Genomic DNA, 24,655 nt, shown 5'->3' on the forward strand with positions numbered 1-24,655 from the left:
TTATTATGGCCTGCAGTATTATCAGTTTTCCAACACAAATTACAGGTATCAAGCTTTGTTACTCCTATCAAGGTTTGTTACACTGCAATGTTAGATAAGCAAAAAAGACAGAAACCAAGCTTAAAGTAGATTAGGATGTAAAGTTGTAAAAGACATTCATTTCTGCAGCTATTAATAAAGATGACCTATTTGGTTCAAGAATTAAAATGCACAAACATAATGAGAGAATCTTATCAGCAATTACAGTGCAACAGTATAAAAAGTTTTATTTTCAAAAGATAGATTTTTCTTTCATTATGCACCTTTAGGTGCTAGACACAAACATTCCTCTTTAACTAGGCCTTTCGCTGATTGACATCTGATGCCCTTTAAAATGTGTTGCAGAACAGGGGATTATTGGGTTGTCTTTGTTCTTGTTTTTATTATGCGTTTTGAGTTTTTTATATTGTAATTTTATGTTGCGAACTGCCCTGAGATCTATGGATATAGGGCAGTATACAAATTGTAATAAATACTCCTACTCCTACTCCTATACTTACAGGAGAGACTGAACACAAGCAGCCTTTTTTATTATACTGTGGTTACTCACTTGTGCAAGCCATAGATGGAGGGTCTCTCTCAGAGCGAAAGTAATTCTTTTCACACTTGCAGTTCGTAGAACCTTCCACATTTGTAGAACTGTGAGGCGGGCATTTGGCACACTTAACATTACCAGCAAAGGCTTTGTAAAATCCTGGTCGGCAAGCTGTAAAAGAACAGTAGTTGGTTAAAATCTCTCAAATAACATGGTTCTATCATTCTTTGCTGAAGATGAGTAATAAACAAGGGAAGGATGACTACTAGTTCCTCTACCAAAATTAAGCAAAAATTAAGTATGATTTGAAATTGTCTAAATTTTAATATTTCTCATTTTTTCTTAAGTAATGTCAGGCACTCAGGTACAAGTACCTTGAGCAACAGGCAGGTAGGTAGTGTTTGGGAAAATCCAGATGGGCAGTACTGGACCTCCAGTGTTGCTTAACTTCCCAAAGAAAATGGATTGCTGTGTGAAGTCCTAGCCACTGCTGTGTGAATGGCAACCAACTGCAATAGCAAAAAGAGCACAGATCCAATGTCTGATCCAAGTTTCCAAGTTTAAAGTCCATGGAACCTAATAGCTGTGGGTGATTATCTTGAGTAGGTCAATAGACTAATCAAATTGGGATGTTGAAGTGCTCAAGCCAAGCACTTGAAAAGCCTCAATAGGTTTTTGAAATCTTCAGCTTGGAAATTCTAGCATCCCTTACTGCCAATTTCTACTTTGGGGAAAGGGAGATTAACATATGGAAGGAAGCAGAAGAGTGCAGTAAGTGTGGAGAACAAGGATGTCACGTGCAGAAAGAGATCATGGGACTTGCAAGCTCTGAATAATCTCTAAAACCTGACAACTGAATTCACATTAACAGAAAGCTGCCAATTATGCATTTTCAGATAAGTCCCCAATTCTATTCCGTGCCACACCCAATCATGAATTTGACTCTGTGCTTTCTTTGCAAAAGGTTTGGGTTTGAGGATGATCAAACTTTATGTTGGTTTGATCTCTTCAGCACAACAAAGCCACACAAAATTACTAAAGAAAATGTAAACAGTGCAATGCTCATCCCACCTGAAAATTTGCAGAAGCAAAAAAACAACACAGAGCTTCTTCGGATAAAAAGAAACTCTTTATTGATATAAGCTATAAGACTGTTTCTTTTGTTAAACATGACTGTTAGGGAAGATGCTTCTGGTTGTATAATCTGCTTGGGACAAACTCCAGGTGGTGGCATTTCATTAATATTGGTACATTCTATAGTCTTTCTCATTGCCCAGACTCAGCCAGTACCGCACACATGAAGTTCATACATAGCAAAAAATATGCATGACTTTATAGCAACTGCATCTAAATTCAGTCTAACCGATTAGACAAGAGAGTGGACAAAAGGACACTGTGAATGAAACTCTGCCATGGTTTCAGCTTATTCTGTAAACTTCACTTTATTAAATATACTTTATTAGATACAGTTATACTGTGTTTTGATGCATGTGAGCAAGGAGTGCCCCTCAATTCCCCAGAGGTCTAGCAGATGAGAACATTGCTTCTGCTCTGAAAAGGTCCCAGAAATGCATTCCTCTACCACTACTACACCACTAAGTAAGCCCCACAGTGTTCAATGTGTTTATTGCCTAGCATAGTGTACTTAGGATTGCAGTCTTGGTAGGTTGCTTCCAAGATCTCCACAACTGTATATAAAAACCTGCAGCAGGCCGGTGTACTTACCTGTGAACAGATTTATGAGTACAGTACACACCTCAGACTGCCATATTAAGTGGCAGGTTTGAAGGAACAATGGACCACCTGTGTGATGAATCACAAGGAAAGGAGTAATTCCCCCACCAAGCTACAATTATCAGAGTTACTTGGGAAGCGGGATTAACTGTGAAACTGCTCTAGACACGGAATCTCTGGGAGGGGAATGGGGTATCCGCACAACTCCCAGCACCCTCAATAAACTACAGTTCCCATAATTCTTTGGAGGAAGCCAGAACTGTTTTAAAATGGTATCATACTGTAGTGCTTTAACTTTATGGTGTGAATGTGGACAAAGACAACATTGGGCCTACTGCACAACCTATACCATATGTTTATTTTAGTATTCTAAAATGCCTTGAGAGGGGTGGGTGTGGGTGTGAGTGAACCACAACATGTTAAAACACTACAACAAATAAATGGTATAAAATGCTTTTTGATAAATATGGTATCAATGTGTTTATGTAGGGGTCCACAGAAGGAAAAAAATGACAGACCTGCCCACAGACCTCACTTAATAAAAGGCAGGAAAAACTGAAGCAGAACACCACAGGAAAATATCATAACAAAGCCAGCTGAATCTGTCTATTGTCTCTAGAGGCAGAAACTTCACCAGAAACTGGCATTTTTCTCATGGCTCCGCTACAGTGCTGTGAAGATAGCAGTTACGAGGGAAATGAGCTAGTTACAGCCCAGCATGCCCTAGTGGGAGGATTCTGATTTGTATCTTCACCTTCTATCTTTGTGTGTCAACCAAAGCTAAGATTATTCAGTGCTACAGCCCTCAGGAAAAAAATTTAAGTAGGCAATTACAGTGTAAATTAAAAACTTGGAAACAGTACGGCACGAAAAGGTGGTCACACCAATTTTATTATCTTTGACATAAGAAGATGGGAGAAAGAATTGCAGCCTTCATTTCAACTGATATTTATTTTTCAGGGGCAGGCACATATATAGGGCTGGAAGAGCCACATTTGATTTTGTCAGATGATAGGCACTTTGAAAAAGACAAACCTAAATGTGAGATATGAGCAACATTTTTATTCATAAGCTTATAAATGCAACTAATGCAACAGCAGCGTTGGAAACATCCTTCCTGCCTAACCTACAAAGTGACACACAAGCAGCAAGGGGTTAGATATCTGATAAACTCACAGCCCAAACTCTATCACTCATAGTATCCCAGCCAGTAACTCTGCCAGTGTAATATATGATACAATTAGGTAGCACGATGTGGGTGGGATTTATTGGCAAGGAAACCCGCACACTTTTGGCTACAAACTTGTGCCGTTGTGATGAGTGACGCAAACATGTCATAAATACAGGCAGGCTTTCTGCCACAAGCACAGAGCACCTCTAAGCTTCATTTTTATTGGAGCTCCTATATTAAAATGTTATGGCCAATCAGTGCAAACACATTGGGAGGATTTACAAGAACAAACCCTGGTGCTTTAATGAACACATGGATAAGTAAACAGGAGGCAAAAAGACACTAATTTCTGGCACTGATTTCTGGATGATTCTATGCTGCCTTAGGTCTCACCTTCATAACATATCAAACCCTCCAATAACAATTTGGGGTGACTGATTGCTTATCAGTTTGGAAATGACTTGGGATGAAAGGATCCAAAAACAGAAGAGTGGCTTCTAAATTCTTTAAAAAGAAACAAAGAACGCTAATAAATACAGAAACAGAGAGAGAGACTTGGCAAGAACCTCTGAACTTCCAGGACTTAGGAAATGTTGGTGGCAGTTGAGTCTATAAAGGAAGGACATATCAGAGTAACAGGCTCCATTTCCTAGAAAGAGAACCTCCAGAGGTACATACCGTATTTTTCGCCCCATAGGACGCACCGGCCCATAGGACGCACCTGGTTTTTTGGGGGGGAAATAAAGAAAAAAAAATTCCCCCCCAGGCGCTTGTGGGGCGCCGGCAGCGGGGAGAAGCGCTCTTCTCCCTGCCGCCAGCCTTCAGACCAGGTCCGGGGACAGCGGGAAGGTGCGCTGCGCCTCCCCACTGTCCCCGGAGCTTGTGGGGCCGGCAGCGGGGACAAGCATGGGTCTCCCCGCCGTCAGCCTCCAAACCACATTGGGAGACAGCGGGATGGCGCGCTGCGCCCCCCCGCTGTCCCTGAGCTTGTGGGGCTGGTGGTGGAGCTCTCCTGAAGCCTGCATTCGCCCCATAGGACGCACACACATTTCCCCTTCATTTTTGGAGGGGGAAAAGTGCATCCTATAGGGCGAAAAATACGGTAATGAATGCTAACTACAGAACTCTCATCTTTGCTGCTATTTTTTGTTTGGAAGAAGGTCATCTTGCTGCCAAAAGCTACACCAAAATCTTGGATTTCCCTTTCATTTTGTACACGCAGGTTTTGCTTCTAATGCTGAGGAGAGGGGGAAAGGACATGGGTTAGATAGAAATGATCTGCTCATTTAAAAGATTATTCATTTATATGCATTTTTTTAAGGGCTGCATTAGCCAATAAATTATATGACTCTACAACGGAATGAGACGAATTCGTGGAGGCTGCAACTATCAGCGGCTACCCATCATGGTGATGCTATGCTATGGTTACTCTGAGATTAGAGACAGCACACTTCTGAATACCAGTCCCTGGGGAACAACAAGAGTTATTGGCCTCATGTCCTGCTTGTGGACATAAGCATCTACTTGGCCACTGAGGCAAACAGGATGCTTGACTAGATAACCCCTTTGTCTGATTCAGTAGCATTCATAAGGTTGACAGTAAGCATCAAAGTCTCATTTATTTCTATTTTCTCTGGATTGCATCAGTGCAGGGAGGTCCTTTTTAGATGTTGACCCTTTATACAAAGAGCAATATCAACTGGAAATACAAAGTATAATGCCACGAAGCATATGTTAAAGAAGCTTGTTTCCTGGATTGGCTTTTCTAGGCCCACTTGTCTGTGCAAGGTCAAAACAACAGTTTATTTGTGAAGAGAGCCATACTGTATGATCCAACAGGAACTCCATTCTTTAAGTTCTGGACTGAAGCACAATACTTTGTGTCAAAGTCTGCAGCATTTCAATACACTGGAACTGAATATGTGCAGTCATTCAGCTGAGCAGGCAATGGGCAGCAGTGACCCTACATGTCCTTCTGTTGTTCCCTACTGTTCAATTAAAAGTAGAGAGAGGTTTTGGGTGGAAACACCCCTCTGCTAATATAAAGCTCCGTGTTTAGAAAATAAGCAGAAATAAACCAGCATGACTCATACAGGTATGAGCTCCTGCATGCTTTAACAAGACAAGGTGTCAACAACCCAAGAATATACTTCACACACATCTTTGTTCTATACATAGAATATCAAAGTGCACCAATTATGCTAAGGATAAAACTGTTCCATCTTCTTCTGGCCCAGTTCAATTATATCTGAGTTTCTTAAACCAATATATGCACAAGCCTTTTGCTTGAACAACTTCCTGTTCTGATGTGAGCCACAATTAAAACAGAAAATCTCTAACCATGGTTCCCCAGTTCTGATGAAATGAAAAACTATGGCTAAATATATATATCTTGATTTAGCAGCAGCTTGCCATGAGAGGGTGGTGAGGGTGTGAAAGGCAGAGGCGTAGGAAGGGGGATGCGGTGGGTGCGGTCCGCCCCGACTGTCATGACTGAGGGGGTGACAAAATGGCAGGCGAGTGGGCGGCACATCTTGCGCCTGGCAGCAGCAGCTCTTCTTACCCAGCGGCAGAGAGCAGGAGGAGAGTCCAGATGGGCTCTATAAAGGACTCCTGCCGCTGCTGCTGCTGCTGGGCAGATAGGGCTCTGTTTTGTTTTGTTTTTGTTTTTTACCTATGTCATTTTAAGCCCTGATATGAATGGTGTATTCTTAGTTTTAGATTTTGATTTCTGTGGAAATTGTTTTCCATTTGGTTGTGTATTTTTTTGATGTGGTTTATTTATTGTTTATGACTTTTGTAATTATGTAAATCTTGTTATGCTGTAAGCTGCCTTGAGCATTGTTTTTTTAACTGTGGAAAGGCGGCGTACAAATAAAAAATGATGATGATGATGGATGATGAGAGTGAGCAGCAGCTTCCCTGCCCCTCTCCTGTGAACATGTGGCATGTGGGAGGGCACCCTCCTCACCCCTCGGGAGTGCGCCCACCCTGGGCAGCGTGGGCATATACTCTGCTGCTGGTGAAAGGTTCACACACATCTAGCATTAGTGCTTATGTGACAATGTGCTCATCTCTCCAGTAGCAAGGACTCCTATACTATACGGTGGTACCTCAGGTTACAGACGCTTCAGGTTACAAACCTTTGCTTCAGGATGAGAACAGAAATCATGCAGTGGTGGCGCGGTGGCAGAAGGAGACGCATTAGCTAAAGTGGTACCTCAGGTTAAGAACAGTTTCAGGTTAAGAATGGACTTCCAGAATGAATTAAGTTCTTAACCCGAGGTACGACTGTATCACACAAAGATCAACAATGTTATGGATTGCGTGTTGCAGGATAGCAAGTAGAAAGAATTCATAGTTCAACTTGTTCAAATAATTTGTGAAATATTCTACAGCTAATAAAATGCTGACTTCCAAAAAATGTGCTTCCTTCTGCAATGAAATAATGCATTTAAAGGAGATGCATAACAGTCCCCTGCACACAATCTGACTTTTAAATGTATTTCCAGTGCTTTTTTTCTTTAAAAAAAATGTTCAGGGGTACTCTCATTTTCCTACTCATATTGAAATACTGTGTGTTTGTGCTAATCTGAATTCAATTTTTGATGACCAATATTAAAGTGAGAGATAACTAATCCTAACTGATGGTACAGTGGTACCTCAGGTTACATATGCTTCAGGTTACAGACGCTTTACGTTACAGACTCCTCTAACCCAGAAATAGTACCTCGGGTTAAAAACTTTGCTTCAGGATGAGAAAGCGTGTTCTCCTTCATGGAGAGCACGTGTTGCGGTGGGGGCCACCAGGACACTCCAAAGTTGGGGGCGGGCTAACTGATCATTGGCCACTGATGCGATTGGGGCTTCCCTTGTTGTTGGGAAGAAATTAATGTTGCCATTTATTGATTGACAGCCAGAAATGCTAAAACTCCTTGCACGAGGCTAGGGCTTCCTCTTTTCGCCCATGCAGCGGATTGCCCGTCCCTCCCTCCCTAGAATAGGGTTGTTCGCTTTGACCTTGCTATGCCTGTCATGGGGTCGTCTGCTTTGGAGCGGGAGCCTGGTAGGAATTTTGTCCATCTGGCTGATTGGCTGGGGCCATTTGGTTTTTGCCTACTGCGTAGCAAATCGTCACAACTTGTAAGGTTGCGGTTAGGCATTGGTTTATGGTTTGGTTGGTTGAGGGGCATGGATTGGCTGTGCCTGCCCCTCTAATGCTGCTGCTGCAAGGGATTCCGTTAAAGGAATTGGGAGCTAACTATTGCTTGTCCACTCTGTCAAGGGGGCTCGGGCCATAGCAATGATCTCCTGGTTGCATTTGGGGTGAGGGCAGGTTCCCTGCTCCGCGTAACCCCCAAGTGTATTCCCCCATTCTGACTTTCGCATCGTGCGGAATGTCAGTCTGTCCCCCATGGTGGGGGCAGATAGTCGCAACCAATGCCTAAGCAACCACTCACAAATTTGTATTTTAATAAAGTTGTGGCCAAAATTATGCCAAAAACCTTAAACAAAAATTCTGTGTGATATGTGAGTTATTGGGGTGGACCTGGGGACCTCGACACACAACAGAAATTGTGCGGCGGCAGCGCAGCAGCAGCGGGAGGCCCCATTAGCTAAAGTGGTACCTCAGGTTAAGAACAGTTTCAGATTAAGAACGGACCTCCGGAACGAATTAAGTTCTTAACCCAAGGTACTAATAAAGGGTTTGTTTTTTGAAAGGCAAGAATGAATCAACAACAAAACCCACAAACTGAGGGCAAGTTCCTATTTGCTATACCTGCAATGAAACCTCCCAAAGGGATGATAAGAATGTGCAGATCCACATGACATTGGCAAGGTCAGCAGATTCAAAAACATACTTAAATGTACTGACCACAGGAATCCTTTCATGCATTAGCACTGCATTAGCATCACTGCACTGCAAAGTCCTTTCTTTCCAACTAAGGCATCTTTCCCAGCAGGAATGTCTTATAAAGCAGATTTTCAGCAAACCGTTTCCTTGCTGCAATACACTTTCCAACAGACCTCATTGTGCTTGCTATATAAAAGTCACAACCTACTGAAGAGCAGATGCACACTGACGTGAAGTCTTTTGTTTCTAAGCCACCAACATCCCCCCTCCCGTTGCCTGGTAAGGAAACATTTCACACCTCAATAAATAGTGGACTTAACATTTCCGACTTGGCTTTGGCAACCAGGAAGGCCAAGGACACAGCACAAGGGCTGCTGCAGCATGTTCCCTTTTCAGAGAAAGTTTCTAACAAAACGAAGCAGAGACTGTTCAGTTTCATTTTCCACAGCATTATAAAAGTTCAGTCTAGATTTAATCGATTTTCTATGCAAAGGAGTAAAGGGTTCTGAAAATTCTTGGCTTCACAGTCAATATAAGGAATAAGATATTCGTGGTTTTTTGTTGCATTGGGTTTAACCAGTGCTCAATATCTGTTTTCTGTACACTCAGGGCTTTTTTTCCCCAGCCAGAACTCACCAGAACTCAGTGGGCACCATTGTCATTCTAAGAGAACAAGGGAAGCATTCATGGTGAGTTCTGGCACTTCTTTTTCTAGAAAAGATAGCGCTCTGTACAGTGCCTAGAAAGGGCAAGAAATCTTTCAGACCAAGGGCAACATTCCCTTCTGACCAACCTTTTCTCCTCCATTCAGGAAATCAAGAGGCATCATCTGAGTTCTGGGGTACTTTGCAGTCAATCAAAACACTAGGGACATGTGAAATAGGAGTGGTGGGGGTCTGGCTGAGGGGGAGGTGTGGTCTAAGAAGTGTCCCGAGGATCAGAGGGGACCAAAGAACTGCATTTGGCCCCAGGCCTTTGGTTCCCCACTCCTGGCCAAGGACATCCCCACTACCGAAAGTAAATAATTAAAGATTAGGAGTGATAGTCAACAAAGTCCTGTTCTGAGCAGAGCCACTGAAATAAAATTATTTCAGTGGGTCTGCACTGAATGGAACCTAGTCAGCTATCACCCTATGGCAGAGCTAGTTCCAGACAGGATGCTCCAGAGTAGAAAAAGACAACAATTAAATAATTCACAACATGGCATCCTTTAAGCCATCACCAGAGATGGGCTGCCCCACCCTGTCCAATGATAGGGTTGGTCCTGTAATGATCATATGATCTGCTCTGAATAGTATAAATATTCAACACAGTCTATGCATAGTGTGGGATTTCAGCATTCTATGATAAAAAAGATTAACACTTTTACACAGTCACGTAGCACTGCATATGATACATTTGAAAATTGATGTTAGCGAATGGATGTTCTTAATCTTACCCATGAGTAATCTTACCCATTTACTTCCCACATTTTATATTTCACTGATCTGTGACCTTAACATTTTAATCAGATACCTTTTACATTGGCTGGAGTCCCAGGTCAAATTATTCAACAGAAACAATCCTTCCCCATTGTTTAATAACTGTTTCTGGCAGACATATTAATTATATGTACATAAGAGATAGTTTCATCCCAGGGGAACAACAGTGTACCTTTTCAGCTGTATTCCATAATAGCTTCCCATTATAGTTATCCGGGCTTTTCTATCTCTTTTTATAAAGTGGATTACCACAGTAACAATGGATAATAATACAGTTTTAAAAGGTGATACATCAGTACATCAGCAAGGAAAAAATAATGCCTATAATCACAGAGAGCTAGTGATGCAATAGGTTAAACTGTAGAAATCCAAGTCTATTTGCATGTAAAATGAATTCCTTTCATTAGACACTAAACTATTGGGAAATTAGTTTCACTGACTGACTCTCAGAGCTTTGAGCATGGCTTTGGATGTCACACTAAATTATGTTTGACCATGACAGAAACAAGCCTAGGTGATCCTCACATTGGCATAGCTAGCCACACACACACACACACACACACACACACACACACATTGAGGGGGGGAGAGGGGGGAGACGGGGGGAGAGGGAGGGGGTTGGTGAAAGTCATATTGGAAGCTTTCACTTCTGATTCTTCTCCCAACCCATAAACTGTGATTAATCTTAATTATGGTTAATGAAAATTAATCAGCTTTATAAACTATGGTTTAAAGTATAATTGTTTCAAACAAACCATGGTTAATCACATTGTTGGTGGTTTGGGTGACACAACACAACAAGCTATGGTTAATTTTAAAAAAGCTTCTTAAATTGCCCCTACTGGTCTGAGGGTGGTGACCAAACAGGATTCTAGAGGTACATTGCAAAACAAACAAACAAAAAATGTTAGGGAAAAGAAAACCTGCTTGTGTAGAAAAGAGATGAAACTAAAATGAAGTCCAGTGAAGAAGGTGCCAGTTCTCTCCAACGTCCCAGAAACCTTTTCCAGCACACTGATGGATTTATTTTTATTTCACCCTTGCTCACAAATAAACTTTGTTTTGTATTGGTAAATGACAGGTCACAGCGTAAACACCTTCAGATTCTGTTTTTCATTGTTTTAGGTGTCAACATGAGCCTAAGTCTTATTGGGCTATAGACAAACTCACAAATTCCACCCAACACTCGTAACTGCACAGATTAAAAGATCTTGTACCTTCTTCTGACTGGGGCATTGGTCTTTAGCTCAACAATAGTTTCATCAGCATTTCTACTTCTCATACACTCCTCCAGACTGAAAAATATTTCTGTCCTCAAAGTAGGCATTTGACCCACTTTCAGTCATGAACCAGAATTCCATGCTTCCATTCCACTCCACTTTTTCTGGGGTGATTTGCCCCCCAAACTGAGTTCATTCACAGCTTCCAAATTCCTCCTTACATCTTTGCCACAGTAAGACAGGGAAGGATGGAGCTCATGAACCCAAAGTTTACCCAAACCTGATTCAATTACAAGTCTAGGTGAGTTTGTGGTCATGTGTAGTTTAATGCGGTTTACTGAGTTGTCTAGAGGCACCAGATAGTAAACCTTTATGTCCCAAAAGTATTTTTTTTTCTCATGCCCGTTCTACCAATTGTTCACACTTATTATTAGAGGACTACCTCAAATTGGCATAACGTTCATTCCTGAGAAGTACAGCTTCTGCTTTACCTGCTATAATTATTGTGTTCTTTGCGACTAGGTCACCTCATAAAATCTAATGCCAAAATGCAATATTAAAATAAGTTATATAAGTGGATATTGCTCAGATTGAATCTGATGGGGTCAGGACACTCTGAGGCATAGGGGTTGTATATGATATAGAGTAATATTGAAGTATGTCAAATGCAGGAAATTACGAGAAATTACTGCCTTGCCAGTACAGTTAACCCTCAGCAAAATATAGCATGTCGTTTGAGTACAGGAACATTTTTATTTGACTATAAAAGAAGTAATATTCTTAATTTAATGTGATCTTTAAAAATTTTTTGCCATGTGTTCTTAAATGAAAGGCTGCCACTAAAAGTATTTAAAATTTCAGAAGAACAGGTCTGTTCTCTGTAGTGTTGTTTGGTAGACTGGAAAAGTTACAAATATTAGTTCCAGGCTAAGTTAGTTGGAGGGACTCGGGTGGCGCTGTGATCTAAACCACTGAACCTAGGGCTTGCTGATTGAAAGGTCAGCAGTTCGAATCCCTGCAATGGGGTGAGCTCCCGTCGCTCGGTCCCAGCTTCTGCCAACCTAGCAGTTCAAAAGCACGTCAAAGTGCAAGTAGATACATAGGTACCGCTCCGGCGGGAAGGTAAATGGCATTTTCCGTGCACTGCTCTGGTCTTAGTGTTTTGTTGCACCAGAAGCGGCTTAGTCATGCTGGCCACATGACCTGGAAAAACTGTCTGCAGACAAACGTCGGCTCCCTTGGCCAGTAAAGCGAGATGAGCGCTGCAACCCCAGAGTCATTCGCAACTGGACTTAACTGTCAGGGGTCCTATACCTTTTTTTAAAGTTAGTTGGATTTAGGTCTCATTGCAATTAATGAGGTAAGTTAGTAATGGGTTGACAGTGCAATTCTAGTCAAATCCATTCAGAAGCTACACTTAGTTCAATGCCATTGACTCCCAGATAGGGATGCAAGAAAACATTGTTTTCATTCTGCCCTGTGTCTGTCACCTGCAGCACTGTTTCTGCTCAACTGCAGTTCGTCTTATGCCAAATACGACATTATTTTTCTCACTGACCACTGTGGCAAAATGATATAACTTACATAAATTATATAAATTGCATGACTACATTTTCATTATGTTATCTTCCCCATTCATTTCAAGGCAAAGGAAACACACTGTAAGGCATGGTTATAGGATCAACGATGTATTGTTTGAGGACTCAAAGTAGCAACAGCAGCAAATACCGATTATTTTTGCTGGATTGATTTCAGTTATGGACATGGAATGAATAAGCGAACACCTGCAATTTCCGCTTCCATTTCCTCGGAATTCTCCAGCATCCCTACCCCCAGGTAAGCATCTATAGGATGCAGCCTAAACACTGTAATCTGATGCATGCTTTGGACATAAACCTGCCTACAACTCCTGCCAGCCCAGCAGCCATAGCTCAATAGTAAAACACATGCTCTGCATGCAAAAGGTTGCCGGTTCAATCCCTGGCCACTCCAGGTAGGGCTGGGAAACACTGACTGAAATCTTGGATAGCCACTGGAAGCCAATATAGACAATCCTGAGCTAGATGGCCCAATGATATGACTCGATATAAGGCAACTTCTATGTTCCTATGCTAGAATCGCTCCTAGACATTTAGATTATACGCCATTTATTAAAGTTACAAGTACCACAACTTTTATATTGCCATCTTGAAAACCCTTGTTTATGCTGACATGAGGCCTAGATTAAAAAACAATGAATCACCCGGTTTTATTTTGGCTTGAAACTGAAGACATATGCGCACAGATTGTTACTGTCATTTTTAAAATGCTATTCTTTTTTTAATGGCATAATCTTGCTGGGCAAAAGATGTTGCTGCTCCAATGGATCTTCAGCAACAACAACCATACACCCATACAGCGAATGTTCCTTCCAGCTACTACTAATGTTCCTTGCATGTAGATATATTCCTGATAATGTAAGCATTTCATAAACAGGTTAACAATGAAAACTTAAGACTTGATTCCTTTAAATAAAATGTTACACTCTGAAATAGTGACAGTCTGAGCAGGAGAAAAGAGCATGTCTTCATCAGTGCAGAATAAGCAATTACAATAGAGAAGCGAAAGCTACCTTTGCTATTAGACACTGTCATAATGCATTAGTGAAGTATCATATTAAATCATACCTAATGTGAAATGATGTTCCACTGATAGGATGTCGCTGCTGCTATGATCTATTCTACTGACATCTCACAGTTAGATCAAGGCAGCTTTCTGCAGATCTGGCACTGGAGAGCCAAACTCCTGCCAGAGAAGCTGATTAAGAACTCATATCCCCACCTGGTGCCAGGAAAAAGGCACATGACATCCTGAGCTTTAGCTGATTATCATCCTGTAATTACCTGGACACTTAATCTAACCTAGACCTTTTCCTGCTGAAATCTGTAATCTCCAAAGAAAGCATCGTCAGCAACATGGGGATAAACAGGAAACTCTAGCATTATGAAAAAACAAAAAAAAATCCTTCCAGTAGCACCTTAAAGACCAACTAAGTTAGTTCTTGGTATGAGCTTTCGTGTGCATGCACACTTCTTCAGATACACAGCATTATGGTCTTTCTTTTTCAAACACTATCCTATGCATTGAAAATGTTTATTTAAGGAAAAAAGTTACATATGATAGGAGGGTATCATTGGAAACTGCATCATTCCTTGAGTTCTTCCCCTCTTCTCCCATAACATTTGGATCATTGTGACATTAGAGTATTGTGCATTGCCCTGACTGTGAGTTTAACAGCAACAAAGCATTGGCCTTATTTCATCAGCCAAATTTTGGTTTTATCACCAGGCCTAGAAGTCACTGCAAACAGGCCAATTGTGACATATTGTCACCAATACAAAATGTTCCCAATAGACATCCAGGATAAGTGTGACTTTCCTTTGTCAATCTGAAACCACTGCTGTTGCAGTTGAGTATCTTGAACAGAGAGCAGGTTTGAGACTATTACTGTTAGAAGTGTGGGGGGGGGGATTCACAAGCTGTCAAATAATTAAGCCAGTTGCAGTTGTGATAATCAACAATGCTCTGTTCCAGATGTTACCATTTGGAGAGATTCTGTGTTTTAGAGAAGGGAGCATGATACAATCAAGCCAAATGTGAGGTGCATTTAAGGTGCAACAATCATTTCTTACGGGAAAGGGACATACTAATTTTGCAAATAAGTAGCCTAAATCTGTGATGCCAGTATACAGAAAGATAGAAATGTCAACAGAAATAAATGAAAGAGGACATTCCAAGCAGCCAATATAACAACACACCAGAGTCCCATGAACCATCATTTAGGAGCTGAGTAATCCTACAATAACATCTCCTGTTCGATGCAAAGACAATCAGGTTATGCTGAACTATGTGCAGAAGTTATATGCTTAAGGGAGAAGAAAGAACAGTCATCATGTATTCTCTACAGAAAGATAGCTGCTTTTGAATACAATGCCATTTTCTTGGTCATAAATCAAAACAACAGCATTTGTCTCAGGAGATTTACAGGACAGTGGAACCTCCAGTGACAGCAAGTTTTCCTGTTCACAAAGGACGACAAAATCAATCACACGAGATGCCTGTGGCTCAGCTTGGATGTCAGCACATTTGTTAGAATTTGACTGCCAGCCACCTCCCATTTATCTCTACTGACTGGGTACCGAAGCTGTCATAAGGCACAGTGTAAACCTGCCCAAAACACATCGAACCTCATCTGGAACACGAACTGGTTCATCAAGAGAAGAGACATTTTCATACATCACGCCAGACTGGCATTTGCACCGCATAAATCAGCCAAAACTTTTCACCATGCAAAACGGAAAGTTTTGCTCCTCTTCCTGTCAGTAAGTGACAGAGTTATAAAGTGGAGTAAATGATCCCTGCACATAATCTCATGCAACAGTGCACTTCAAGGTCCTCAGTTAGGGACTTAATGATAATTCTTCAAACTTAAGTACCTAAATTGCCTATAAGGCATCTTAGATGTGCAATCTCTTATTGATCTTATTATTCAAATACTCTGTAAATAACTCTCGCTTACTCTCTCCCCCCCCAGTCCCATCCCCAGCCAGTTTGCCTTTCCTCAAGAGTAAATTAAGTAGAACTGCATTCATTACTGTCTTTAAGCATCTTGGCATATACATCAAACTGCTTTGAACTGCTTTACGTAATTAGGTTCTGCAGTTCTCAAATGCTGCCATTTTTCTTCTAGCTTAAGCATACTTTGTGAAAGCTTAGCAGAATGGTTCTCATAACTTTGTTCATCAAGGACACTGGTAGAAGTTAAATGCCACGCTATAAAGAAAGAAAAGCTTATTTTAACTTAAATGAGACATGCCCAGTAAATGAACATTACGGACATAATGGTTGTGTCCTCTAGTGTGTAATGGGAATTGAGTGTCTCATTTGGTTGCTCACTTAGCTGAATATTTACTTCCAAAGCCCTGACAAATCGCCAAGGAAATGGAAGTGACAGTTAAGGGAACTTCAGTCTCTCTTGGCATAAAAAGCAGCACAATGGGAACGATGAAAACTGGAAGGTCCTAGGCTCTTCCTGGGAGCTAAGCACTTGAGGAAGCAGCTCTTTGGCTGAGCTCATGCTTTGCATACAGAAGACCCCTGGTTCAAATTTCACACACACACACACACATATACAGACATATATATATATAGAGAGAGAGAATATTTTGACCTCAGATACAAGGCTAAACACATCTTCCTGAGACCTTGAAGAGCCATCTGAGGGTAGTTGAGAGTAGACAGCTAGAACAAATTATCTGCAATCTCATAATACTTTTCTTCTTAATCAGGTTTTCAACCACCCTCCCCAAGTTATTTAAATTGCTGTTAAGCTTGACTGCTTTCTATTGCTTGTATATACTGGGTAATATCCAAGATTTAGTCAGAATAGACCTTTCGAAATCAAATGGCTTTTACAAATGGTACATAATGTTCATTCTGCAATTGCAAGGAACCAGTTCCCCAACATGTCAGCACCTAAACTTTGAAATTCCCTGGCCACTGACATCAGGAAGATATTTTTCACTGTACTATTTTCGGCACCTGCGAAAAACTTTTTTGTTTAAGCAAACGTAATGTAACATGTAAATCTGACATATATTTTAATATGTACATGATTATTATTAATAGTAAACTGTTTATTTTACATTGAAAAATGTTAAGCTAAATTGTTTATCACATTTGATTTTATTCATAATTTGAATGTGTGTTTTAGATTTTATGTAAACCACTTTTGGTGATGAAGTAGTGCATAAATTATCTTAACTAAAATAAAGGAATACACTATGATTTGATTGAATGTCACCTATTGCCATTGACCCTCCATTGATGATATCCTTGTCATTTTGCAGCCCCTTCTCTCTGCTTTGAAAGGAGGGATAGCATTCAGAGTCAAAATAAACACACCAAGGGTTTGCCTAGGATTGGGGGGAGACTGTATTCTCAAAAATTGGTGAGAGGGAGAAAATCTATTACTTGACAAGAATCCTGTCTCTTTGGTGGGCATGTATAGGCTTCCTCATGCTGCCTTCTCTTTTTCTCCTAACAATTTTTCAGGTGAACATAATTAACACTGCATCTTCCCAGTACAGAGTAACATAGGACGAGAATTGAACAAACACACATCACCCCTGCTAGCCTTGACATCAGATAACCCTCAGCCAACAGGGACAGGGAAAGTGGTAAACTTTCGTCTCCTCCAACACATTTCAGTAACTTTGGTCCCACCCAACATCAATCTTCTCATGCCAATGTTGACATCCCAGAACAACAATTTGGTTCCAAGTTGCTGCCTCCAGATGATTCATTACTGTTCTAATTAGCCAATCAACATTGGAAGTAAATCGGATTGGTTTCAAATACTTCTGTTTCTCCAGATTGTTAATACAGATATATAAAGTTCGCAGCAATGTAGGTGTAGAAAAACATGTTGGATTCCTAGATGGCAGCATCAAATTTTAAGTGCCTGGCCCTGTGGAAATTCACACGTGCAGGAAGTTTAGAAACAGGATTAAAGTAACTGTTTTGTCATTGACACAGTGTCAGCTCAAGTCAGCTCTGAGTGTGGGCTTCTCTTAAAGTTAGTCAGGAAGATGCAACTGGCACAGAATGCTGCGGCCTCGTTGCCACGGAGTGCAGCTTGACAGGATCATATCATTCCAATGTTGAAAGTGCTGTAAAAAAGGTAAAGGTACCCCTGCCCGTACGGGCCAGTCTTGACAGACTCTGGGGTTGTGCGCCCATCTCACTTAAGAGGCCAGGGGCCAGCGCTGTCCGGAGACACTTCTGGGTCACGTGGCCAGCGTGACATCGCTGCTCTGGCGAGCCAGAGCCGCACACGGAAACGCCGTTTACCTTCCCGCTGGTAAGCGGTCCCTATTTATCTACTTGCACCTGGGGGTGCTTTCGAACTGCTAGGTTGGCAGGCGCTGGGACCGAGCAGCGGGAGCGCACCCCGCCGCAGGGATTCGAACCGCCGACCTTTCGATCGGCAAGTCCTAGGCGCTGAGGCTTTAACCGACAGTGCCACCTGCGTCCCCTTGAAAGTGCTGTACCGACTGCCAAAAGCCACTGGACCTGATTCAGGTTGCCATATTTACTGTGTAAAGCCTGAATGAGTTGAGATCTGGGCACCTGAAGGCGTGCTTCATCAATATTATTTATTACTACATAAACTGTCCTGCAGCGACTTACACTTCTAAAAACCTAGATGTTGATAATGAGGTGCCAGCACCTCCTGAAAGAAAGCATTCCACAGCCAAGGAGGAACCACTAAAAAGACCTCTTCTCATGTTGCCAGCCTTTGTGCTAGCCTTGGAGGGGGCACATGATGAAGGGCCTCAGATGATGAACACCAAGATCTGGGTAGGTTCATGTAGGGAGAGGTGATCCATAAAGTATACCTCTCCACCCAAGCCTTATGTAATTGTTACAATGCATCTCTTATTGATATATGACACTTAGCATGTTCTGTGAGCTAAAGAGTGTAATACATCAACTTTCTTATTGATAGTAAATAATATTTCACTACTATCTATAACGAGGGACGTAGGTGGCGCTGTGGGTTAAAGCCTCAGTGCCTAGGACTTGCCGATCGAAAGGTCGGCGGTTCGAATCCCCACGTCGGGGTGCGCTCCCGCTGCTCGGTCCCAGCGCCTGCCAACCTAGCAGTTCGAAAGCACCTCCGGGTGCAAGTAGATAAATAGGGACCGCTTACCAGAGGGAAGGTAAATGGCGTTTCCGTGTGCGGCTCTGGCTCGCCAGAGCAGCGATGTCACGCTGGCCACGTGACCCGGAAGTGTCTCCGGACAGCGCTGGCCCCTGGCCTCTTGAGTGAGATGGGCGCACAACCCCAGAGTCTGTCAAGACTGGCCCGTACAGGCAGGGGTACCTTTACCTTTACCTTTTACTATCTATAACAGGTTCAGAATAACTGTTCACAACAGACCGTTCACCTAAGCATTGAGATTGTGGAAATCTTCTGAACAATTACCAGTTCTGTAACTTTCATACCTGAATCTTTCCTCTGGAAAAGCTATCTTCTTGTATTGATTATGGCTGTAATCTCCTCCCTTCCCTCCCTCCCTCCCTCCCTCCCTCCCTCCCTCCCTCTCTCCCTCCCTCTCTCCCTCCCTCTCTCTCTCTCACTCTCCGTGTGTGTGTGTGTGTGTGTGTGTGTGAGAGAGAGAGAGAGAGAGAGAGAGAGAGAAGACATAGAAGAGAGAGATTTTTCCTGTCTCTGCTATAGCACTGAAAGTATAAACTGAAGAATGAGGAAACTTGGTCACAAAATAAAGCTTTTGGGTATCATAAGAGCACACATATAACCTGCATTGTATATGATCACTATTAAGACTGACTTGAAGAAACACATAATGGTGCTTCATGGGAAACCATGCAAGAACAGTTTGAAAATCCATAACGTATTTCAGTTCCAATCAAAGAGAAATGTTTTGTCCCCAACACCCCAGATGGTACAGCAATTTGGCTGGAAGGCATCAGTTGCACCAGTTATAGAGTTGACACTAACTGCTAATAATGAATGCAGTACATTTTATCTGGGGTAGAGTAATCAGCAATACATTTTTTATCCCATATAATTAGCTATCATAAGAAAAATGCTACAAATATTTGCATGGCAAATGCTCATAATGACAGCAGCTTCTGTACATTGCTTGCCTAACACATCCACCATACTGAACATCACAAAATAAAACAAGACTAAATGCTGCTTCTCCTAATACAGAATTTTAATTATGTTACATCAGAGCACACATCAACAACAGTAATTTTTAACAGATGGGGAGTTGAGGCAGAGAAAAATCAAGCAATCTTGACACTCCAAATCTATGCATTCAAAACCTCAACTGTATGATTTAATATGGGAACAAAATTGCAAATCATATTTAACCCACAGAAATACAATCCTGCAAAATTATTCATTCATCACTGTCCGTCTGAGCCTTGTGCACATATTACTAATGGCACCCTAAAGAAATAGCTAGTATTCCAAATGCTCACTGTTAATCACTCTGGATTTATTAGATTAGGCACTTTCCACTGACTGCTCACTAAGTTGCAGCCCCATTCCTGATTACAGTTAGGAGTTTTAGTGGGATATTCTTAGAGACTTAAGCAGAAACCATATAGCACCAGATTGGGCAATCATGCTTAAGTTCCTGAATATTGTTTTATTTTTGACAACACAAATCTCAAAACTAGTGAAAAAGAACCTCATTTTTGGATGAGGATGGTAGCTTTGAGAAAAACTAATCAATATATGCATAAAGAGCTTGCTTTCGTCCCAGGAGAAGATGAAATAATATTGTCACCCAGAAAGAATATTTAATTATAATCAATTCAGTCTTTTGGAAGAACTTCTTTGTTGTACTCAGCTATGACATAAATGGTTTTATTACCAGTATCTTATTCCAGCAAAACTTTGAAATCTTATAAAGCAGTCAGGGTACAGACAGTTGATCATGCTATCGCACAATATATATTAGCATCAAATCTGAGCAAAGGCTTTTCTTAACAAATGACAGAATGAAACCAGCAACCATCTGAACATGCATTTACCAGTCCATGGCAAATCTTTGGTATATGGCTGTCGGTATCAACCCAGCAGCAGTGAACAAGATTTGGCAGAGACTACAAGAGCACATATAATTATACAGTATAGTTGCTCAGAGACCAACATTCATTTTCATGAGATTAGTTTCCAATCAGTTAAATCGGGATCCATACCATCAAAACAGATCAATGGGTGATTATAATTTTTCAGCGAACCAATTAACAATGTACAGACGTATCTACAATTAAATCCCATCCCATCAGAGGGGCTTTATGGGTAGATAGCTAGCTGGTGATTAGATTTTGTACAAGGGTCACCTCCAGACTGTCAATCTTTTGTAGGAACAATTCAACTTTATAACAGAAGTTTAGGTCTGCATTATTAAAGTAGATTAAAGAGCTCTGGTTTAACAGATCTACTTTTATTTTATTTTCTTTCTTTTTTTAAATGGACTTATTGGGGTTAGGGAAGTATGGGGGAAATGCACTAAAATGTGCAAAATAACAATTGACTGATGAGAAGCCATATAACTTCAGTGGAGACAAATCAGGATGAATGTGTTAGTTTCTGTGTGTTGCCACTGTGCAGTGCTCTTGGAGCCACAGGACTCTGTTTACATTCCGGAGACATTACAGGCTGTTGGAAGTGTCACAGAGACAGGAGACGGATGTGATGTTTACTGGTTTCCTGTTCCTTTGTTGTCCGGTTGCCCTCTGTCTTTCACAGAGAGAGGATGTATTTTTCTTTGCTGTCTGCGTAGTTAGTAATAAAACTCCTAGCATGTAGCTCATACTATCTCATCCTTCCGCATGCTGCTGGAAACTGCTGAATGGGGGATGTGCCTGGAGCCTTATCAGAGGCTCAGGTCATCAATCACTTCGGAGGCGATTCCGGAGGACTTGGCCGGAGGAGGATGAGCTTTATTGGCTTGGTCGAGCGGCGATTCCTACATACTACAACGCTCCTACTCATTAAGTCGAGCGGCGATTCCTACATACTACAACGCTCATACTCATTTAATCTCTCCAGAAACAAATCAGAACAAATGTCCAATAATATCTGGCAAGCCCTTCGGAAGAAGTGTGCATGCACACAAAAGCTCATACCAATAACAAACTTAGCTGGTCTCTAAGGTGCTACTGGAAGGAATTTTCTTATTTTGTTTTGGCAAGCCCTGTTTGTGCCATAGGTACGGTGGTCACCAGGAAATAGCATTGAACGTTCCATCACTGTGGTTCAGAAAGGCCGCCAGGAGCAGCCAGCCAGCCAGAGCACAGAACTGTTTCTGGTGGGAGGTGCCTGGACTTAGACCATGGAGGACACTCGACATTCCTGGTCTGTAGCCAGGCTATTGAAAACCGTCCAGGCTACTGCACCACTGATGTATTTTCTGATCTGTATTTGAGAAAACATCATCAAGGAAGTAGCATTGCCTGTGTCTTGAAGAAGCTGAAGAAAAGGTCTAAAAAGAAAGCTTTAGCCCGTCTGACTGGCCTGAAGTCCAGCTGTGATATAAAGAGAATGCTTGGCTTGTGATGGGTGAGCTGAATGAATAAAAGCAGTATTGGCTACGTAGTTTGGTTCTCTTTTTTTCATTGGGGCGGGGAGTGGCAAAATTTGTGTTGGTTTTTTTTTGCTTGGGAGCAATTAAGAGGAAGCTAGTCAGAAGTATATCTCTGTACTTTATGCATTGGGAGAAATTCAGGAAACTACAAAATCTCTGCAGAAATGGAACCTGCATAAAATGCAGAGACCAGCTAACATAGATGAAAAGTGTTCTCCAAGTATATATTAAAGGAAATGATACAGTGTATTGGGACTAATAATAATGTTGCTACAATTACAGACTGCATTGTACAAATGGCTGCTGAACACAAACACCACTTCCATCAATTTTCTTAATAACACTAAGGCAAATGCAACAGGTTTAAGTAATTACGTGGAAGTTTTAGGTTAAACAATAAACATAATGTTCAAGCTGTATGAACAATTGAACAATGAGCCAAATGCATTTTGAGTGCTACTGAATCTACCTTCCTGGAAGAAGCTATTGATTACAAGGTCTTTGGGAAGGAGATACAGTGGTACCTTGGGTTAGGAACTTAATTCGTTCTGGAGGTCCGTTCTTAACCTGAAACTGTTCTTAACCTGAAGCACCACTTTAGCTAATGGGGCCTCCCACTGCTGCTGCGCTGCCGGAGCACGGTTTCTGTTCTCATCCTGAAGCAAAGTTCTTAACCCAAGGTACTATTTCTGGGTTAGCAGAGACTGTAACCTGAAGTGTCTGTAACCTGAAGCGTCTGTAACCTGAAGCGTCTGTAACCTGAGGTACCACTGTAGACTAAATGGGTAGTATGCAACGAGGCTGTACTCAGAACAGACCCATTGAAATTAATGGACCTAACTGAGAGCATATTTACATTTCCTCTTGTCCTGCTGCTATCCAACAGGGGAAACTGCTCTTTAGTACTCAGTTGGAACAAACAACAATTCAGTACCCCCCTCCCATTGGCATTTGTTCCGATATTTCACTAAAGAATGAGTTTTGCTTTGGAAAGGAATGGGGCAAGATGCAAACTGCTCAGAAAGTATGGTTTTCTGCTTGACACGCTTTCTAGGCATGGTACAAGTGGAAGTGTGGATGAGCCCACAGTCATGCTCATTAATTTTAATGGGTTTTCTCTGAGTAAAACCTGTTTGAAAACCATCCTATGACCTGTTAATCTATGTTAATTTCTCCTTGTTCTATGCCCCCAGACTGCAGGGGAGAGAAAACCATGCAGTAGAGAGAAAGTAGAGAGCTCACCAGACCCATCAATAATGTACAAATAAGCAAAATGCAGCTTGGTGGCTTACAGAAGTGCATCGTTCTCCCACCTTTCTGATTTCTTTCTGCAGGACCTGTAAGACAGCGTTGTTCCACCTGGCCTTTGGCTTGGAATCTGCCTGATCCCCTCCTCCTCTTTCCTATTAATTCTGAGAGGGAACCCCTATTTGGGGACTTCCCTGGCTTTTTTCTGGCCCACATAGGACCAGTCTGGATAGTTGGCCTTGGTGAAGATTTGATGTTTTCTCCCCACAAACAGTTTTTGATCTGGGCTTCCACTGAAATGAGGCTGCATTTTATGTTGTAATTTAAACCTGTTTTTAAGTTGGCCAGGGAGGGCGAGATATAAATAAAAATTATTATTATTATTATTATTATTATTATTATTATTATTATTATTATTTATTAACCTTTTGCCCTCTACATGTTATGGACTACAACCCCCATCAGCCCCACTCAGTCAATGATGGGAGTTTAATTCCAAAACAACTGGAGGGCACCAGGTTGGGAAAGGCTGGGCAAGTGAGTCATGTCACATATTGCAAAAGGAAGGTCAAACTGACCTAGTGGGAATCATGGAACCACAAAGTATCCTATTTCCCTAACACCCCATTACAATAGTTACAATAATAAGGTAAGTTTTACAATACACATAAACGCCCTTGAACTTCTTTGAATTGTCATAAATTGATCTTGGGAAAAAGTAAACATAGATTAAAAAGATGTACTCTCTTATTGCACCATTTTTGGACACCCCTCCCTTACTCTGTTTTTGGGGTAATAATTGTGATATTAACTTTGGGAAATTGAAATCACAATTATGAAATAATTCTCATGTGAACAGTTCAGTCTACATCTCCCACCTCCAAAGTACACTGAGAATACTTTGGACATAGTGCAGTTTATGGAAAATATATTTTGATGGGATTCTGCATATTTTTGTGCACAGATTGTTTGCTCAAAAATAAATGTACTGTGACAGATGTCATTACATGCCTCAGACTTCAGCAGCCTCTAATGTATTTCCATTCCAGAAGGCTGAGAAAGAAAAGTGTCAATCAAAAACACAACTTCTGTTTCCATGAAAGTTCTTAGTATATTAATCTGTCAGTTTATTTTATTTTTCACTACCAACCCACCCCCCTGCATAGTGTGATCATTTCTGACAAGTGTATCCAACATT

The 24,655-nt window shown here is 41.4% G+C and overlaps 1 protein-coding gene across 3 annotated transcripts in view; it reads right to left on the bottom strand.

Moving 5' to 3' along the window:
* Window positions 1-24,655, bottom strand: part of EPHA3 (EPH receptor A3) — a 207,389-nt gene that overhangs the window by 67,106 nt on the left and 115,628 nt on the right. For all 3 annotated transcript variants that reach the window (XM_083736308.1, XM_083736307.1, XM_083736309.1), the window contains one exon: window positions 590-745. In XM_083736308.1, the coding sequence (XP_083592434.1) occupies window positions 590-745 (156 nt within the window). The remainder of the gene's footprint in view (window positions 1-589; window positions 746-24,655) is intronic.

This window comes from Podarcis gaigeae (assembly GCF_964106915.1).
Source record: "Podarcis gaigeae genome assembly, chromosome: 4".
NCBI classification, from domain to species: Eukaryota; Metazoa; Chordata; class Lepidosauria; order Squamata; family Lacertidae; genus Podarcis; species Podarcis gaigeae.